The 20,858-nt window shown below is 41.6% G+C and overlaps 1 protein-coding gene across 9 annotated transcripts in view; it reads left to right on the plus strand.

The window, feature by feature from the left end:
• The window catches only part of TNC (tenascin C), a 95,164-nt gene that overhangs the window by 57,643 nt on the left and 16,663 nt on the right, over window positions 1-20,858 (plus strand). For 4 of the 9 annotated variants that reach the window (XM_077143663.1, XM_077143676.1, XM_077143682.1 and 1 more), the window contains 4 exons: window positions 8,171-8,443; window positions 16,466-16,588; window positions 18,008-18,151; window positions 20,313-20,432. In XM_077143663.1, the coding sequence (XP_076999778.1) occupies window positions 8,171-8,443; window positions 16,466-16,588; window positions 18,008-18,151; window positions 20,313-20,432 (660 nt within the window). Of the gene's footprint in view, window positions 1-297; window positions 571-3,064; window positions 3,338-6,350; window positions 6,624-8,170; window positions 8,444-16,465; window positions 16,589-18,007; window positions 18,152-20,312; window positions 20,433-20,858 lie in introns of all 9 variants that reach the window. The other 5 variants (XM_077143658.1, XM_077143671.1, XM_077143674.1 and 2 more) reach the window with 3 other exon arrangements.

Below are 20,858 nucleotides of genomic sequence, written 5' to 3' on the forward strand. Positions count from 1 at the left end.
TTCTCATTCTATGTGAGATTACAAATTGTATTAGGAGGGTCCATAGAAAAGGCAGAGAGCTAGCACTATCTAGTTTCCATCTCAGCCAGATTAAAGTATAAAAATCCTAGGAGAAAACATTAGTTAACCATATATATTTGTTTCTTATGACTCAAGTTGTATCTCACCAAAGGATAAATTCCTTCACCAGTGGGTAAAGTCTAAAACTTTATGGATTTAGTCTTATGTGTTTTGATTTTCACCATCTAATCAAATTTTAAATTGACACACTTTCATATTTTTTTCTTCTTTCATTAGTAGCCGAATCTCTCCTTAGCCATCTCACTGTCTCAAATGTGACCTGGGACAGTGTATTCATCTCGTGGAAAGCTCCGGAATCTGCCTTTGATAGCTTTCTTATAGAAGTTAGGAATTCTGACCACCCCCTGGAGACCATGGTGCACACTGTGTTTGGGGCCTCTCGCAGTTTTGTCATCACCAACCTCAAAGCTTCTTCTAATTATACTGTCCACCTACATGGGCTGGTTGGCGGACAGCTTGTTCAGACCCTGTTGATTCAAGCAAACACAGGTATTTCCCATTATGAGTTCCTCACTCTCCATTGAGCTTCGTCTGGATAGCATTCCAAAAAGTCATCTGCTACCCATTTTTAACCCTCCTGGTTCCTCCAGGTCCTTCTTAAATTTGATAGAGACATCCAAATCAGGGCTTTAAAGCTTTAAAATAACTCTCACCCTACATTAAGAAAGTTTAGTGTCAACCTCTTTTTCCTAAATGTCCACTCACATCTGAAGTTGCTCTCTTTGTAGAGATAATTTGGCTTGCTTTGGTTGACCATCTAAACCATCCTTTCATCTGATCTTGCATAATCTTTTCCATTACCATCCATTATCATATGCCTGCAGTCTTTCTAATCAAGGATTGCCTTTGTCATATTCAAAGAGGTTTGTGCATGCCATTTTTTGGTTCCTTGGTCATTATGGCCTACTTACTCTCTCTCTACCATGATTTTGAATAGTGAAATGGTAATGCCCCCAGCATGCAGAAAAGAAATGCAAAACACATCCCAGGAACCACTTGGGAGGATCCGTTGATCTCATCTTGGTTTAGAGACTTTTTTTACCTGGATGCCTTGCAAACAGACTATTCTTTTTTGACACTTAGTCTGTCAAGCATGGTATGTGGCTCAAAGTATCAAAGTCTTCTTTGCATCTATCATCTTGTCCAAATCTTGGTGCATGTCTTAGAGCATTAAATTCAGAGCATTTAATTTTTGAAAATGTCTTTCCTGGAAGCAGACAGCATGTCAAGGAACTGTTTCAAAGAGTTAGAAGTGAGAGGAAAGTGTCCCTAGATTGCATGAAACATTGATTGTACACTAACTTCCTTTTTCTTTCTGAGTTGTTTCTTTCATCTCACTTTCCAGTCTTTGGGAGACAGCTGGAGAAAAACCTGACCTCAAGACCCTAGGTCTTTTTCTGCATGAATGTGTTGGCACTGCCATTTTCTACCTGATAGCATGTGAAGAGCCCTAACATGCATCCTTAGTTCAAGAGATTGCTTCTACAGGAAAAATAACAGGCAAAAAGCAAACAAATTTCCATTGGAGAATTTTATGATTTCTGTGGTTGAGGTAATAGACCAATGCAGTAGCTGAAACTAGCAGGATTAGCGCCTCAAACTAATTACCGAGTGGGAAATCCAATGCCATTGCTTAGGGTCATGTTGTGCTTTCTGAGTCCAATTTTTTTTGTTCTTAGAGACTTTGTGGTATTAAATTATGCTGTGAACTTGTCCAGTTAAAATTTATACGAGTAAGCCCCTGCCTTCTAAATATAGGAGCTAAAGAATAACTCCCAAGTCTGTGAAAGAAATAGCTTGCTTCTTTCCAACTGTGAATTCTGATCCTAGTATCCCAATTGTCTGGGATTGTTGCCTCTTCCTAAAATACACTTGAGTCAAACTCATTTTAATGTTATTATTATCTGATAAGTGAGCATTTAGCAGGGAGCCCCATGAACATCCCAGTTAAAAGGGCTCCCTACATTAAATAAGTCACTCTCATCACTAATTGTCTAAACTCTAAAGGAGAAGAGAAATGTAACCACCATGAGACCATTCATCTTCCCGTATTATCCAATACATGGGATTTCCTAGTAAGGAAATGCAATGCCTAACATCAAGTTTTCCTTTAATTTTTCCATCTACTAGGATTTTTTAATGGAAGGCATCTTCACCTTTACAGCATTTAGAGAATTTAGAGTCAGATGTACATGTAGCATACATCTGAATTTCTAAATTCTACAGAGAATTTCCCTTGTATGGATGTTAGCTTTTTTTTTTTTTTAATTGGGTGCATGATTCAGGAATCAAACCCAGGTCTCCTGCATGTAAGACAAGCATTCTACCACAGAACCGTCCATGCACCCAATTAGCTTTTAATTTGTAGGAACCAAATAGATCAAAAGAAGACTAAAGAAACCCCAAAGTAGCACTTTCCAAAGCATGTTCAGTGGAACACCAGCCCCTTGAGATGTTCAAAGAATATGCCTCAGAAAAGATATCCACTGATCATAAATTTATGAAATGCTGGGTTAAACAAAGTTAAATAGGTTTCTTTACAGAGCCAGAATTAAAGGACTCTATAATTCTCTAAGGTAAGATACAAGTCCCAATGTTTACCATACATACTTTCCTGTGGAGCTCTCTTTTCTTGGAATATCTAATAGGGCTAATGATCCATTACAAACTTTGGAAAATATAACCTTAATAATCTTTACATTAATCCTATCTAACTCTCTTATGGCTTGCTCACTGTTTGTTTTCCCATATATAACTAGCAAATGTCATATCTATACTTAAAAGCAATGTATTGCAGAGAAGGCAATACATTCTCTAGCATTGCAATCAAAGCTGATATAGAGACAGCTTTATATGCTACTTTTGCTGCAAATATTTGGGGAAATTGATGCTTTCATATTCTACAGTTACGTTCTGGAGAATTCCACTACTTTCTCTAATCACATCTCTTTCTTTATCTCCACCCATGTTCCTTCCCCTTCAGAGCCAGAGCCACAGTTGGGCATGCTAATCATTAGCAATGTTACTCCTGACAGCTTCAAGATGTCCTGGATCACTAGAGTTGGGTCTTTTGCAAAGATTGTTATCAATGTTAGTGATTCTCACTCGCTTGAGTCCCAGCAGCTGACAGTCTCAGGAGAAGTACAGCACGTTCACATCACGGGCTTGGTGGAGAACACCGGCTATGATGTTAGTGTGGCAGGGACCTCCTGGGCTGGGGACCCCACCAGACCCCTCACTGCCTTTGTCCTGACAGGTATTCATTCAAGGGTTCTCACTTGTCTGTTTAAAATTCTGACCTGGGGAAAGGGGAAGAAAGTGATAGCAATTCCGAAGGAAAATTCAACCCAAAATTCAGTCCTCATTCCTCATATATAAGCTAAGTGAAAAGAAAGTAAATACTATTGTGAAGAAGAGCTCTTTCACTGCCAATCTTAGGAAGCGGAGACAGAGTTCTCCACAGCCGTATAAAGTCTCAAGGATTTCTGTCAAGTTTCATAGACTTCCTGACCCAGGAGATTCTGGATTGGAGATTCTGGCTAAATAGTAAATTCCAAGTTGGTAAAAGTCTAAGAAAGTATTTTTTGTGCATAAATCATACTAGTTAAGGCAGTCTCGGAACTACCTGCCCCAGAAATAGAGTATCTTTTTCTTTAAAAATAATACTTCTTCCTAATATTGACATCTACAACAGATTAATGAAAGTACAAATTAGCATAACAGATAAAGCCAATGTTTAAAAATCTTACCCTTTCATTAAACTTGACTTCTGACTACTCTTTGAGCAGCATAAAAATGTAGTTTCATTTTTCTTTCCTAAAATGATACTAAATTGACAGCAAAGGCTGAGAATGATGTCAATTTACCAAATTTCTGGCCTGAAAAAAATCTCAGAAAATATTTAGAAGTCTCTTATCCTCTCCAATAATAATTTTCAGGAGCCTGGCTTTGCTGCTGATTTGCACATTGAACCAGGTCTGCCCTCTGGTCTAAAACATCATAAATAAGATACGTTAATGAGTGCAATTAAATATTTAATTGGAGGCAGCATGGTGTCCTGGAAGATTAGTGATTTTGAGACCAGGCCTGTTTGGTTTCTAACCCCCTCACAGTACATTTAGCCGCATAACCTTGTCATGTTTCTTAGATTTTTGAACCCCAGTGTCTTTATTATCTATGGAGAGAAGACACCACAGGCACCTCTCACATCATCTCTGAGATAAAGTAAATAAGATGAAATGTAATTCCCTGGAACCAGCGGGTATTTTACAGATGGTGGGTGCTTTCTGCTATCTCCCAGTAGTATGAGGAAAGCCGTTTTCTTACAAATAAACAACCACCTAGATAAAACAATAGATCAATGCAACCACGACTTTTCTGTTATTTTTAAAAGAACATTGGATATGTATGTAACAGTAAATTAGTTCTTCCTCCTGTCCAATTATCTAATGTGAATCAGATCTTTCAGATGAGTCTCCAGTTGCAGAAAACGGTCATTTCTCAGGGAAAAAAAAAAAGAAAAAAAGGAGCCAGGAGATGAGAACCTGCCCAGGAGGGAAGGAATTCCCATCAAGCCCTTACTTGTAGCGTTTTGCAGGACCTCCCACAGAATAGAGAGAAGAAAGGGAGTCTGGGAGAGTTCAGTTTTGAGAATCTGAGATCCAGTTACAATATTGTCTCAGCTAATCCTTAATGTGAAAGACCCCGCATTTTAAAAGACCCATATTTTAAAAAGAAAACAACAGAGCAGGAGGAATTATAAATAACAAGCTTTTGATTTACTAATTAGCCCGAATACCGCCATTTTGATTGGAATCCTTTGATGGCTTGGAGGTGCAAAGAGGCCAGCTATCAAAGAGAGGCACCACTTAGCTAAACAAAGCCCAGTAACAGCATTTTAGACCCTGTCTCTCAGACAAAGAAGCCTGTTTGCACAGTATATGGCATTTTGTTCTTGCCTTTCATGGAACTCTGATTCTTTGGCGATCTTTACGTGGAAAAAAAAATACTTCAAAATAAACACCATGTGTTGCAAAATAAGCGCAGGAAGTCCAAGCAGAGCAAAATTTTAATCTCTGGGTAGGGGATGAGGGCATTCATTCATTTGTTCATTCAGTCACCAAACAGCTTTTTTAAAGTATTTTTCTTTACATCCCATAGCGTAAGCTCATTTGTCTCGTCGAAAGTTTCCATTTAGCTGCAGTGGAAAAGAAGGTTCTAAATTGGATGCAGTTAAAGCAGGTTTGCCCCTGGAATTTCCGTCCCCGTGTCCCCGCTGATAAAAATATATAAATTTGCCATTACTTTGCTTTGTTTTACTAGGGGGAAAGTGCTGGACCCTCTCCACTAATCCTGCTTAAGCCTCAGGACTTGCCAGGATTTGGGGTCTACTAATTAAACGCTGACTTGGAGGATGGAAAGGATATTGGACTTGGAGTCAGAAGAGTCGGGTGGGGTTCCATCTTTGCCACTTACTAGCTGCGTGATTTTGGATAAATCACTAGATCTCTCTGTTCCCTTAGATGTCATGGGGAGCAGGGAGTGGTGGGCACAGGAGGATAGCAATATTTACCCTACAGTGTCATTGTTACAGGTATTTCAATAAACAGAATAATGGATGTGAAGCCTCATCAATTAAGAAGTATTGAGAGAAACAACAATATAAGCTCACTCTTTTTGGAAAACTCAATGTGAAAAGACCCCATAGTACCTGAGAAATAAGTCGGGACACAGATGTTTGGTGAATCAATGAACAAACAATGATGACAGAACTCAAGATCCAAATATGTCCCTGTCTCCTAACTTGACCCAGGAAAGCCAGCAGCCAAAGAATTAATGAGTCTTCGTATCCTTTACTGGATACCATAAAATTGTTTGTACATGAAAAATCTTACCTCCTTCTCTTCTTGATCTCAGCTTATGAGGATGTGTCACTAATTGGCTTAATTCAGAACGTGAACTAGCATCAGGATAGAAACATAGGAAGGCAGTACATTTACAAACGTATACAAGCCTTGTGCTTTTGGCCAAGTGCATCTACTCTTTGTAACTCAGCTTTTTCATCTTCAAAATGGGAATAATATCTACCTTCTACTTAGGCTTGTTGTGAGGATCCCACCACATTGCAATATCTGGCACCCAATGGGCTCTTGCTACATATTCATTTTCTTAGCATATAACACATTTAATGATTGATTGGGTATTGATATTCTTGTGCTATCCCAGCAGAGTCAGTAACCTGAGTTATTTTCATCCCTCCATTCTTTCAGAGGCTCTGCCCCTTCTGGAAAACCTAACCATTTCCGACATTAATCCCTACGGGTTCACAGTTTCCTGGATGGCATCGGAGAATGCCTTTGACAGCTTCTTAGTAACGGTGGTGGATTCTGGGAAGCTGCTGGACCCCCAGGAATTCACCCTTTCAGGAACTCAAAGGAAGTTGGAGCTTAGAGGCCTCATAACTGGCATTGGCTATGAGGTTACAGTCTCTGGCTTCACCCAAGGGCACCAAACCAAGCCCTTGAAAACTGAGATTGTTACAGGTATTTCAATTCAAGTGAGCCGTTCTCTCCTCTCTCTGGTCCTCTTCCATGTAATTTGTCTATTGGATCACCATGATTTTAACATCCTTGTCCATATGCTCTATGTAATCCATAGCCGTGGCCTCTCTTTCTTGTCACGTCCACAGTCTCCCTTGTCTTTATGTATCTAATGAGCACTCCCCTCTCCTACTCCATACATGAGAAGGTCAAAATGTTTCCACTTGGCATCTCAACTCCTGGAAGATGTCTTGTCCCTTTCTCTTGTGCACTCATCTGTGTTCATCCTGGCTGGTCCCCGGTGACATTTCAGCCTTCTCAAAAGAAATATACCAATGGGTATATTTCAAAACCTTATTGAAGAAATTTGCCACCTCAGAGTCTCAACTCTGGTCTTGACAAATGTATCAGGGTAGGCTCATCGCTGGAAAGCTGAGTGTGAACTTATTATATTGGGAAACACCCATATCAAAAAGATTCTCCAACACAGACTAAATCCATAATTTTCTCAAGACTAATATAATAACTAGAATATTATAATAATAATAACTTTAACAGTTAAAATCTGTTTCCCAACGTTTTCTAGGGATTATCGGCTTCAGAGAATTTTCAAAGATCCTACCTGGTAAAAAAGTTCATGCTCAGATAAGTTTTGGAAACACTGAATTGAAGAAAGTTAAACAAAATTCCTGACTGTAAAGCTTTTCAGAACATCCTAACATGCATTGTGTTTCTCTAAGAGGGACTTACCCAGGCAGTATTTCCCAAACTTATTTGACAATGGATTCCTTTTAAGGAAGAGGATCTAACAGGAACAGTTTGCTCTGAGCATACTTTGGGAAACTCAATTCTAAATTTACCTTGACATTGAGTTTTATCTAGTTAAGGCAATCCAAGATGAAAACCTTCGGTCCAAAATAGGTAGCACAAGAGGTTCCAAGCTTCAGTTCTACCATCTGAATACTTATCTACTGCCTAAAAAGAAAGAAAGAAAGTTAAGAGTGGGAGCTTTCTTTCGTAAAACAGCTCCAAGATCAAAGCAAAAGACCATAAATTTTTAAAAGCCATTTGCTCAGGCTCAAGGGAAATATAATAAGCAATATCACCATGGGCAGCTCGACAGATCGTTAATGCTGGTTTATTTCTTTTAAATAAGAAAAGGAAAAGGTCTCACAGAAGATGGGCACTCAGCCACTGGAAGACAGAAAGCAATGTAAACAAGTTACTGGCTTTGAACTTGTTTAATAATGCGTGGGAGGAGTCAATGCTAAGTCCAGATGTGGATTTATAGAGTTGCTTTTAGACAAAACTTACACATGCAGGCAAACACTTGTCTTGTATTGAATGTGTCAACCTCATTCTTCTCTTCTCCCAGCCCCACCAGACTTGTTAATGTTGAGTAATTTTGTTTTTGATATCTCAGGACATTTTATCTTTGAGAGCTGGGGCATCATTCTACACTGATACCCATACTGAGGAGAAGATTGCACTTGTTGGCAAATAATGTTCTTTTTCCTCCTTTTTCTATCATTCCCCACCTCCCCCTCTAGAAGCGGAGCTAGAAGTTGACAACCTTCTGGTTTCAGATGCCACCCCAAATGGCTTCCGTCTGTCCTGGACAGCTGATGAAGGGGTCTTCGACAGTTTTGTTCTCAAAATCAGAGATACCAAAAAGCAGTCTGAGCCACTGGCAATAACCATACCTGCCCCTGAGCGTACAAGGGACATAACAGGTCTCAGAGAGGCCACTGAATATGAAATTGAACTCTATGGAATAAGCAATGGAAGGCGATCCCAGCCTGTCAGTACTATAGCAACAACAGGTACCGTAAATGCGCAGGCGAGAACAGAAAAGTGACAGTTTGGGGGTTTTCTTCTTACAGGTCTGGGTAATTACAAGAGCTTTGAACTCAAACCTATGTCTGGGGTTCAAATACTGGCTCTTTCAACTATAGACTTCGCAACCTTAGATAATTCGGTTAAGATTTTTTTGGAAAAGGAGGATCATGCCATTTATTTAATAGGATGTGAGGATTAAATGAGATACAGCATATAGCAGTGGGCAAGACACACAGCAAGGACCCAGGAAAAGAAAGGTATTAATAGTTTCATCTTCATTGCAATTCATCTTTTGTTTTAATTACAAAGACTCTTTCTTCCTCCTATTATCTCATCATATTTTACCCCAGGGATACATTTCCTTGTTCTTTGATAAAACATTCAACACACTTTGCAGGGGATAATGGAGATGTGGCATCACCACTTATAAAGATTGATATTTATGAAATGCTACATGTAAATGATCAGTACCATGATGGGCAAAGAACAAAGGAGGGAGCTGGCAAGGTTGGCAGGCCACATTTTTGTAATGTTGCTGCCATTTCAAACACTCACTATTCATAACTCATCACAACTCTAAAATGCAACCAGAAGGGGAAACAAAAGTCCATCTCCCTATGAGCCACCTTGTTTCAAGGAGAAGGAAAAAAGATGGTTAATAAGATGACTCTTTATAAAAATAATACAAAGAATAATGTGATTCTTTAGAAGGAAAAGGCCAACAGGTGATATGAATTCCATCATAAATCTGAGGGAGGGCCAGAAACATATCATTCACTAGAGACAGATACTTCAAAGAGGAACCAGAGGGAGGCATCACAAGATCACACAGGTAGAGTAAAAGAAACCTTGAAAGCAATAGAGCTCAGCCTCTTCTGTTTGTGCATGAGGATTCTGTGGCCCAGAAAAGGGAAGGGTGTGTCTAAGGTCACACACCTAAAACTCAAATGACCAACTTACTTTAATAGTATTAAATAGTATTAAATGTACATGGGCTGGATTAGAGATAATCGATGAAAATAAGACATGCCTTCTCTGACAGGCATGGAGCATATATTAGCCAAAACCCTGTGCACATAGTCTAGAAATGGGTGCTTTATTAGGTCAGGTTTCTGGACCTAACAAGCTCCAAGAAGCCACCAAAGAAGTCATAATCAGTATCTGTAGAGGCGGAGGAAATGCTGAGATCCAGGCAGCAGCTTAGCCAGAGGAAAGGCCCTGTTCCTTATTAACGCAGACAGCACAGGCCCCTGTCTCTTCCTCTCTGTGGCTGCCCATTAAACAACTCCAGATCAGAGAGGCAGAGCCTGATTTTGACCTTGGTTTATAAACAGTGCTTTTTAAAGTTTACTTCTGATCACTTATTTTGTTTAGCTGATTTTTCCCCGTAGGGACCCTGTACTTTTAAAACACAAAAGAGAATGAATAAATCATGAGTTTTTCTTTCTTTCTTTTTTTAAGAACAAAAGAAAAGACAGACCCTGCTGTCTCAGAAAGACTGCTCTTTGATTTCCTTCTCTGGGGCCTTGTATTTCACACCAAAGAGAAGCATATGTGTGCATGAGTGTGTGTCCACACATGTGTGTTCAAGTACTAGGGAGGGGTAGGGAAGGGGAATCTCACTCAAACAGAGCAGACATCTAATTTCCACCTTCATTCATCACCTTTATAAAATGTTCTCTTCGTTTTTCTGCCCTTTCACCTCTCTTTCCTCCCTTGCCCGATTAGAACCCTTGCTCTGAGTCATCCTATTCCTTTTTGCCTGATAATGAGCTGTTCCAGCTCTTCTTCTCACAAGGAGCCTCTGCCTGAGTACAGCCTGCCTGCCCCCAAGGATCCCAGACAGCAGAGAGAGCAATTACAAGCAGCATAATTTAATGGTTCAGGGTACAGCCTCTGGGCAGTTCCTTGGACTCTGTCTCTTATTAGCTGTGTGACTTTGGACAAGTGTCTTCACCTCTCTGAGCCTCAATTCTCATCTAGAAAACAATTTACCTCAAAAGTCAGCCATGAAGTTTAAATTAGATGATTAATGTTTAGTAAGTATTTAGCAGAGTTTCCTGACCCATTGTAACAATATTGACTGAATAACATGTTTGGGGCTATTTACATCTTATTTTTAATGGGCCACTTGGTTCAAAATTCAAAGGGTAAGAATGGATACACAGTGAAGACTCTATTCTTCCCACTGTGCCTCTGCCACCCAATTGCCCTATCCAGAGGCAAAAGTATTGCCAATTTCTTGTGTATACCTCCAGAAATATTTTATATAAATAGACAAAACTAGATAGAAAATTATTTTCTTTTTTCACCCTTTTTTTGTCACAATGGTTAACATAGTACCTACTCCTCTAGGATTTTTAAACTTATTAATAGATTTCAAAGATAATCCTACATGCATTATTTATTTCACCATTCCCCTCCTGCTGAACACTTAGGTTACTGTTTTTGTTGTTGTTCCTTCTATCAATACCTGTACTTGCAATGGCTCCTCTTCCCTTCTGTGACTTGAGCCATTTCTTTATAAGAGTTCTTGATCCCTCTTTAGGAGGTGTAGAGATGCCAGGAGCTTCTTTTGCCTCTAGGATGTTAAATGCCTACATACCTCTGTGGACCATCTCGAGTATCCCACAGGATATAATGATATTGACAGTCTCTTCTAGAGATTTCTGTCATCTACCTGCTGCTCAGAGTGAGCAACCAGAAATGTATTCTTAACCTGCCTCCCTTCCCACACTAGGACATACACTTCTAGGAATGTCACCCAAGCCAGTGGGTTAGTCAGAAGGCCACGGGGGTGGGGTCAGTTTGGGAGAGTCCCTTTTCCCAATTTGCAGAACGTGCCCCCATCCCACCCCACCTTTCCCACCTAGGTAGTCTCTTGACTCCTCAGCTGTGTTCTAATTCTGCTGCAGTTGAAGCTGTATACCAAAGAGGTGCAGTGACCCAGAGGTGCTGACCCAGGGCTCTAGGTGTCCTCTGCCAGGACACCAGCTTGGTGATCCTTCTGTTTGGGATTGAATCATGTCTCCCACAAAAGGCTTGGTCCTATGGATGTGAACCCATCAGTAAATAGGACCTATGAAGATGTTATTAGTGAATTAGTGAGCCCAAACTGAATGAGCATGGGCCTTAATCTAACATGGATGAAGTCCTTAGAAGCAAAGGAAATTTTGGCCTGAGAAGAGAAGCTACACCAGAAGAGCAAAGAACCGGAAGTCAATGGAACACAGAGAAAGGAGAAGATAGTGCCATGTGTATTGCCACGTGACAGAAAATCCAAGGACCGAGGATCACTGGCAGCCAAGCCCCCAGGATGGCACAGTCTTTGTGGAAAAAGCATTGCCTTGCTTGTGCCTCAATTTTGAACTTCTCCTAGCTTCAAAACCGTAAGCTGATAATTCCCAGTGTCTAAGCCAATCTGTTGTATTGTATTTGTTTTAGCAGCTGAGAAACTACTACAGTTTATGGTACCAAGAAGTGGGTTGTTGCTCTGAAAAATACCTAAAAATATGGAAAAGGCTTGGGATATAGGTAATGGATAAAGGCTGGAAGAACTGTGAGGTGCTTGATAGAAAAGTCCCAGATCACTTCAAAGAGATCAGTAGAAATATGGGCTTTACAGGTACTTCCACTGAGGCCATAGAAGGAAATGGTGAATGTGCTATTGGAAACTGGAGGAAAGGCAATTCTTGTTATAAGCAGCAGAGAGCTTGCAAAACTGTGCTCTGCCGATGGATTAAAAGTGGAACTTGTAAGTGATGAACTTGAGTATTTAGCTGAGATTTCCAAGCTAAGTGTAAACTGGCTACTCCTTGCAGTCTATAGTAAAATGTAAGAGGAAAGGGATAAGCTGAGAACTGAAATCTTAAGCACAAAGAAATCAGAAAAGGATGATTTAGAAAATTCTAATTCTATCCAGGTAGCATGCTCTGAAACTAGGGCTAGAAGTGGCTCTATCAGGGATCCTCCTGAACTGTCAAGATGAGTCCCGGGAGGACAGAGCTCCATGTAAGGGTGTAACTGAAGAACTATTTGATAATGAGGGCATGACTGAACATGGACCCACTCAGTTATTTCAGTGAAAGTCAGAAAGAATCTGTAGACAGTTCTATTGTCTAGTGGTTTGGATCTGCTTGAACTGCAGGCAAACCTGACAAGTTTTCTGCAAAATTTGTATGAGCAGAACCACTGCCATCCTGGACTGAAAGGGTCAGAGAAAGGATAAATTGAAGAAAGAATGACTTTAAGGGAAGAACTATGGAAGAAAAGGTCTGGACCTTTCAGGTCAAGAAAACGGGCCCACCCAGTGTATGGAAAGGACAGGTCTTCCGCTGTGCTTCTGGGGAGCTGGCTTTGCAGCCCACCTTGCACAGGGAATGTGTCACCACCTCAGTTCTTAAAGAGGGTATGGCCTGTGCCCTGGTATCCAATGCTTGGAGAGGATGGGCCTGTACTGCAATAGTTGGGGAGAGCATGACCACTGCACAAGTGCTTGGAAGGAGTGTGGCTGCTGCTCCATTGGGCCAGGAGAACCAAATATCAATCCATGGTTGACGGTCAGACCCTGATGGCTAATGGAAGTTGCCTTGCTGTTTTCGGGCCTGTTTGGACCTCATGATCCCTGACTTCCTTATAATTTCTCCCTTAGAGAATGGGAATGTCTATGGTATGCCTGTCCCAGCATTGTATATTAGAAGCAGGTAACTTGCTTTCTAGTTTTCACAGGCCCATCAGACTGAGGAATTTTTTCCCCGGATGGCCCACAACTATAAGTGATTTTTTTTTTTTTTTTTTTTTTTTTTTTTTTTTTGCATGGCAGGCACTTGGAAGTGAACCCAGGTCTCCAGTATGGCAGGCAAGAACTCTGCCTGCTGAGCCACTGTGGCCCACCCTCCCATAAGTGATTTTGATGAGACTTTATACTTAGCATTGTTACTGAAATTACTTAAGACTTTGGGGATGTTGTGATGGAGTGAATGTGGGAAGAACATGTCTTTTAGGATGCTGGAGGGTAGACTGCTAGGATTCAACCATGTCATGCTGTTTGTCCCAATCTTGGTCTTATGGATGTGAATTCATTTTCAAATAGGGCCTTTGAAGATGTCATTAATTTAGCTGTGCCCAAACTGAATGAGTTTGGGCCTTAATCCAATAAATGGTGAAGCCCTTATAAGCAAAGGAAATTGGACATGAGAAGAGAAGCCACAAATACAGCAAGAAGCAGAAAGCAAGCAGAACCTGGAAGAGAAAGGAGAAGACATCAAGATATGCATTGCCATGTGTCAGAAAATCCAAGGACCAAGGATCACCGGCAGCCAGTCCCAGAATGTCACAGTTTTGGAGGAGAAAGCATCACCTTCTGCCTTCTCTATTTTAGACTTCTCCTAGCCTCAAACCTGTGAACCTTTCAAATCCCACTGTTTAAGCCGACTCATCATATAATATTTGCATCTGCAGCTGAGAAACTAATACACTTCCCTTCCATATGAACCAGCCTCTTTGTGTTGGGCATTGCTGGTTCTGACTCACATGCTTCTCCCATGAGGCATAAAGATGAAAATGGACAATTATAGAACATATACTCCATGCCTTGAACAGTGAGGGGATAGACACATTACCTCTTGAATTTCACAGCACAGCCAGATGAGTGGGTATCCCAGTCAGCCCCATTGCACAGATGCAGAAACTGAGATCCAAGGGGTTATGGTGTTTCCAGCTAATAAGGCCAGAGTGGAATTCAAATCCAGGTCAGTCTAACTTCAAAATCCTTATTCTTAAACTGTTCTGGCTATAACAGCTATCTCCTTAGGCTAGCACAGGAACTGACACATATTGTATTGAATAAATATATTTTGATAGGAGAATACATTTTCAAAAAAGATCATCAATGGTCACATATTTAAAGGCATTTGCATCAGATTTGGGAAGGCGACTTTTTATGTGGCAAGACAGATAGCAGTCCACTTAACCTCCTTGAAAGTTTTTAACAATTCCACATGCTTCCATAATGGAGAGTTTTTTTGTTTGTTTGTTTGTTTTTGCTTTTTTTAATCAACAGGGGTCCCCTTGGAAAGAGAGACAGAGCCATTGCTTTACCTGGGTCTCCCCAACTTTTCATTGGGTGTGATTTAGTTGCTCTATGAAGCTCCATTTTCAGGCTCCAAGTGCCTGTCTCCTCTGCTGTGAGACTGGAGACTATGAGGGCCTTATTTATGCAGAAGAAGATATAGCAGAACAACAAATAATCTTTTATTCTTAAGATCTGCTGTCTAAAGCTTTCTTCCTCATTGACCCTAGAACATTAATTAATTAATTTTAATAAATTAATTTTATTCCTTCAGGTTACATATGGCTATCTACCCACTGCCACTTTTTCCAAGCACATCTCCCAGGAATGTGTGATAGGCACCACTAATCCTAAAGCTTATGAGATGGGGCAGATATTATGACCATTTTGCAGTTAAGACAACTAAGATCTAGTGAGGAAAGCTGTGGTCCTCGGTTACATCTTCTAAACTATGTCAAGAGCAGCATCACAGGGTTTTTTCAGTCAGAGCAAAAGGCAGCATGCCCCGGGCTTGCCATGGGAGAACCCCAGTCCCTGAGTTTAAAAGTCCCTGAGACTTTCTCAGCAAGTCTCCTATGGGACTTTCCTGGGGACTGCCTGAGAAGCCAGTATGGCCCAAGGAGGAGAGTCATATGGGAAGGAAAGTAAACAGAGAACAAAGGTGTTTATTAAATTTTACTGTGTGCCAGATGCTGTACCAGGGGTTTTATACCCATTATCTCACTGAAGCCTCACAACATTGTGGTGAGTAGTTATTGTTTTTTCCCACTGGACAGATGGGGCAGTTGAGGCTCACAGAAGCAAAGGGACTTTCTCAAGTTTGCCTAGCCTCTGTGGTATTTGGATAACCAAGATTGTCTAGGCCCCAGAGCCCTGTGATTTCCAAAGGTTTCCAAAGAAAGAACAAAAGCCCAGGCAGCCACTGAGTCTGGGGGTGGTTACCAGGTCACAGGAGAAAGCTGTAGGAGAAGTTGTCTTGGGTGACAGAAAAAGACAGAAATGGGGGGAGAGTAATCTCGCCAAAGTGGTCTTTGGGATTCAGAACTTCATGATCAATGTGGGTTTGAGAGGAGGAAAATCAGCTCCCAGGAGAACTAAAAATTGTTTCCTGAATTCTCTAGTTAGGCATGGTCAGCTGAGGAGGGCAAAGATCTAAGCCAAAAAATACACAGAGAAAAGCCAAACGAAACTGAGTTGGGGGGGGTTGGGATTAAAGAGCAGAAACTGCCCCTTGTACACGGCTTTCCCACCAGGTAGATCCAGTGTTTGTTGAGTATTTGCTTTGGTAACAGGTCTGAGGTCACTCCCCTAACTTTGGACCTCCTTCCAGTTCTGGGAATGGGCTTGTCAAGGTCAGTTTCCATGTGAATATTATTCTCAGGATTGCAAAACTATACTCAACTCTGCTTCTCAATCCTAGGACCACAAAGGTCACATCACATTTGGGGGGAACTGAGCCTCTGTTTGCTCCTCTGTCAAATGGCTACACCCACACCTTCTTCCTGACGGCTGGCAAGTGAGAATTAAGTAAAAAAGAACATATGTGAAGTGAGCTTAGAAGTTGCCAAGAATTTTATTAATTGTCAAGTTTTGGTATTATTTTATAAAAGAACTGTAAATCAAAGATTTGGAAAATGCTAAAAAAAAAAAAAAATGAAAGGGCATATTCCAAGCTGTGCAACAATTCCCCTCACTTGCTTGGGAGTCATCTTTGGTCCTGACTCTCCCCTTGAATGAAACCTGATAGCTGCTCTTCAGCACTGGGCCCCAAATCCAAATGATGGAACAATTGTTTCAGTCAAGTCACAACCTTGTCCATCCTAAAAGTTTGTCTTACATGCAAGTTCTAGAGACTGATTTACGAATCCAGGGAGGATCACTAATATGCATGATAGTTAACTGTTTCTGGATTTCTCTTGTGCTTTCTCCTTGACAGCCATGGGTTCCCCCAAGGAAATCACATTCTCCGATATCACTGAAAACTCAGCCACCGTCAGCTGGATGCCCCCCACTGCCCAGGTGGAGAACTTCCGGATTACCTACGTGCCCATTGCAGGGGGTAGGAGACTGGGTGTCGGGGGTGAGGGGAGGACAGGGAGGGGAGAGCCTGAAGGGTTTGTGTAGAATGATGAAAAGGACCCTGATAATTCCCCATTCCACAACCAAAGAACACTACTTCCTTATTTTTCAGATCATTTGGAGAACCCCAGTTATACAGTGCTATGAGATCCCTGGAAGAAATAACCTTATAAATACAAGAAAACTCTTTTCAACCTTAAGACTCTAAAATTCTAAGAGAAATAGTTCCCCCATATGGTTTACACACAATAGAGAAGACTCCAAACACACTGCCCTCTTTCTCTTAGAGAAGACTCATCTGAAAAGCTGATCTTGGTGCAGACATGAGTGAGGTCTTGCCCTCGGGCCCCCAAGTCTGTGAGACTCAGTATAGGATGGGGAGTTGTGACTTAGCAGGTTGGGGGCTGCTAGTTTAGGGCTTCCTTGGATTCAAAAGGATGATGTTCCATTGAAATGGAGCTCATCCAGTCTAACAGCATGAGTAGAATCAAAATGTCATGAGCAGCATACATAGGAGTCTTTCTCTGACACAGGCTGGTTGGTCCATGCCTGACACATCCAAAACTGGTACCATACTTTTAAGCAGAGTCACTCAAGACCATGTTGCATGAGGAGCCAGTTAAAATCCAGAATGGTTTAGTCTTCAGCCAAGAAGATACAAGGGACATGGCATTTGTCTTTGAGTTTCTGAGGAGTATAATATGTCCCATGGGCTACAATGGAGACCACAGGGAGGAAGCACAGTCGAATCTGCTTAATGACATTATGGCAAGTAGTGATCTCCCAGTAACTTGTATAAAAAGGTTAGTTGGTAATCTCTTCAGAGGAATCGTATAGTATCACTTTGGGGAGTTTGATGTTCAAATTCTTCATCGGCCCTGGAATTTTACAAAATATCAACTCTGGACTACTTAATAAATACAAGAGTACAAACTTAACTGTGACCCCCTTCTTATTTTGTATAGCAGAATTTCTGCCAGTAAGAAGAATTTCACAGGAGGAAGTCTGTATATTCCTAACCCAAGACAGTGGGTTAAATAAGATGCACATTTCATAGTGAGTTTCCGTATTCTTTGTGGAAAACAAAATAAAAAAAAAATCAAATTTGCACAACATGCCAACTCTCTCCTGAACGGAAACTTACCATTTTTAGTACATTGTGACTTCATATTTTTTCCTCCCCTAGCTTGGTCTTTGGCATCTGCACCAATGGAAAATAATTATACAAAAAGTAAGATCTCTTCCCTTACACCAGCGGGTAGGAGCAAATAAGTCAAGAGCATGATATTGGGTAAAGATAAGGCTTCATTTCCAAATCGGACACACACATTCATGGGGCAACCGTGAATAAGCTTCACTGAGGTCCACGATTCCTGACCTTGCTTCCGTTGTGTCTTAGGAACGCCCTCAGTTGTAACTGTGGATGGAAGCAACACTCAGACCAGGCTGACGCGGCTCATTCCTGGGGTGGAGTACCTTGTCAGTGTCATCGCCATGAAGGGCTTTGAGGAAAGTGAACCCGTCTCAGGGTCTCTCACCACAGGTGTGTTTTGTTTGTTTGCAGAGACGTCTTGTGCACGCTATATAATTTTCTTCCTTCAGCATTTTAGCTCATGACTCGGCAGCTGCGAAAAAGTTTTATATTTGCAAAAAGTAGTGGAAAGTGGACGAGCGCTGGAGTGCCAGAGTCCTCGTTCCTCAGCCATCTCTGGCCAGTTTTGAGTGGGGTCCTCCTCAACCACCCAGGGCCTCTTTCTTCCTTGTAAATAAATAAATGTCCTTTGGATAGCCATATTCAGAAGAAAGAGCTCAGATTTGGGTTAAAATCCCAACTCTACCACTTACTAGTTAAAGTGGGCTAGTAAATGCTGCCCTGTCAGTTCATTTCTCTCGGATCCAGGTGCCTTCTCTGTGAAATGGATATAATTGTGCTTGCCTCACAGAGTGCTGTGAGGATGGTGTGAAACTATTTACATAAAGCATCTGTAAATGTGAAAATACTTGTGCCCCATAGCCGGCCACCTTCTCTCCTGCCCCATCTAGTACAAGGGCTGTTGCAAGGACCTTTTCCACAGGCACTTCACACGCATCTGCAGTGATCACAGCTACAAAGCAGCCATTTGGCAGTTACTGTCTTTCAAGCACTGTTGCTGAACCCTTCGAGCTTAATCCCACAGCTGATTATCATCCCCATTTTACAGGGGAGGCCAGTGAGACCTGGGAAAATTAAATACCTTGGTCAAAGCCATAAAACTAGTTTGCTGGAGCCAAATTTGAACGTAGATCAGTCTGACTGCAAAGTCCATGCTCCTCTAAAATAAAGGCTCATTCTCCTATTATAACCTGATTTGTACAGCACATTTTAAAGAGAGGGAAATAATGAATTGCATTGAAGGAGAATGAAGTGGAAAATTTCTCTTCAGGCAGCCTGTTACAACCAAGTCCCTAAACAATTTATCCTTTGATATGTGAGCAATTACCCAGACCAACTCATTAGAGGGATCCAAAGAATAAGCCTCATAGGAAATTTTAAAAATATCCTAATAGCCTAAAAAAGTTGATAATATGCAATTAAAACATCTCAGCTGGATCCAGAGTCCTGTCTGCCCTGCCCTGTAGGCCTTATTTCCCCCAAAGAAATCTTTCATTCATGGATTCTCCACGGCAACAGATTGCAAAAGCCAAATGGGTTTCCTCCCAGGGCCCAATTGTCTTCACCTGTTAAAGGAGATTCTATGCATGTAATATGGAACAGGAAGGGACTCAGAGTGAAAGATGTGGGCTTCCAAGTAACTCTGCTACATTGTGACACTGGCCAATCAGTATGTCTCTTGAGGTTTGGGTGCTTCATCTGCAAAGTGAGCTGGTGACAGCCACCCTCCATCCTCCCAGAGCTGTCGTGAGGGGTAATTGAGTAGTGAAAGCAAGAGGGTAAAAATCATATTTAGGTTTGCTTCTAAGAAAGAGATGTTAGGTAGTGGAAGTGGTCAGTGAAAAGGAGACCACAGATATATGCCCCTTGGCTAGCTGTATTTTCTCCGTGCAGGTCATTTGGAAATTATATCCAAGACTCCAAATAAATTTAATAGTTATATGAATAATAACTGCAGTTATGGAGAGTTTCCTCAAGCACATTTTACACACTTTGGCTAGTTTATCCTCACAATAACCACCTGAAGAGAGTGAAGTTTGCAGAAGGGAAATGACTTTCCCAGGGGCACACAGGCACTAAACAGAGAAGTCAAGATGGAACCTGGGTCCACCAGCCTCTAAGGCCTGGCTCCATGCTAGCTCCCTACCCAGAGATATCACTCAAAACCCAGAAAAGCCGCAGACAGATTCCCTTGGAAAAAATGATGGGAACAGTGATGATAATCCTTGTTGTGCGTTCAACTCTTTTCAATTTATAGGGAACCTCTCCTTCCATAATGTCCTGTGAAAATCAAACTAGCCCGGGGGATATGGCTGGGGTGATATACTATCCTCATTGCATAGGTACCCAAAGTAGCCAGGCCAGCTAGGGAAGGAATCAATGTTCAAACCAAAGTCTGCCTGATTCCAAGGGATTCTGAGCCATCCCAGGCAGCTGGCACTGTATCTTAACACCTACAGTCCATGAGCAGTGTAGACAGCAGGGCAGCTGTGGCCACCTGTCGTTCCCCAGTCTGCCTTTCTCTCCAACACATCACCTTCTCTCTTTGCAGCTCTGGATGGTCCATCTGGCCTAGTGACAGCCAACATCACTGACTCGGAGGCCTTGGCCATGTGGCAGCCAGCCATTGCTGCAGTGGACAATTACATCATCTCCTACACAGGGGAGAGAGGTGAGGTGCTGCTCAAGGCCTCCCCTACTCTGAGGAGTATCTGTCCTGCTATAAACTCTTCCCACTCTCCCTTGTCCATGCCACATTTGGGTACCAGATGGCAAAAATATGTGGGTAGGTTAGAAAGGTCAGTAATGTCCTGTGGTTGTTCTCAAATACAACCTCAGAATTGACTAGGCTGGGGTTGAGGGTGGGTTTCAGGGGAGAGGGAAGGAGGCCCTACCCATACACCTCTGCTTGTTGTCAAGCTAAAGAGTGAAAATAAGGTGGCCACATCGAGTGAGTCTTGTTGTCTCCTCTCTGTACTTGTCAGTGTGAGCTTCTCTCTCTAGGAAATAGCTGTCATCTCTCACAAAGGAGTCCAGGGTCTAAAAACCTGAAGCAGGCTGCCACCAGCAGTACTGGGAGCCTGAGCTTTTCAGAGAC

Source organism: Tamandua tetradactyla, chromosome 2 (genome assembly GCF_023851605.1).
Source record: "Tamandua tetradactyla isolate mTamTet1 chromosome 2, mTamTet1.pri, whole genome shotgun sequence".
Lineage (NCBI taxonomy): Eukaryota > Metazoa > Chordata > Mammalia > Pilosa > Myrmecophagidae > Tamandua > Tamandua tetradactyla.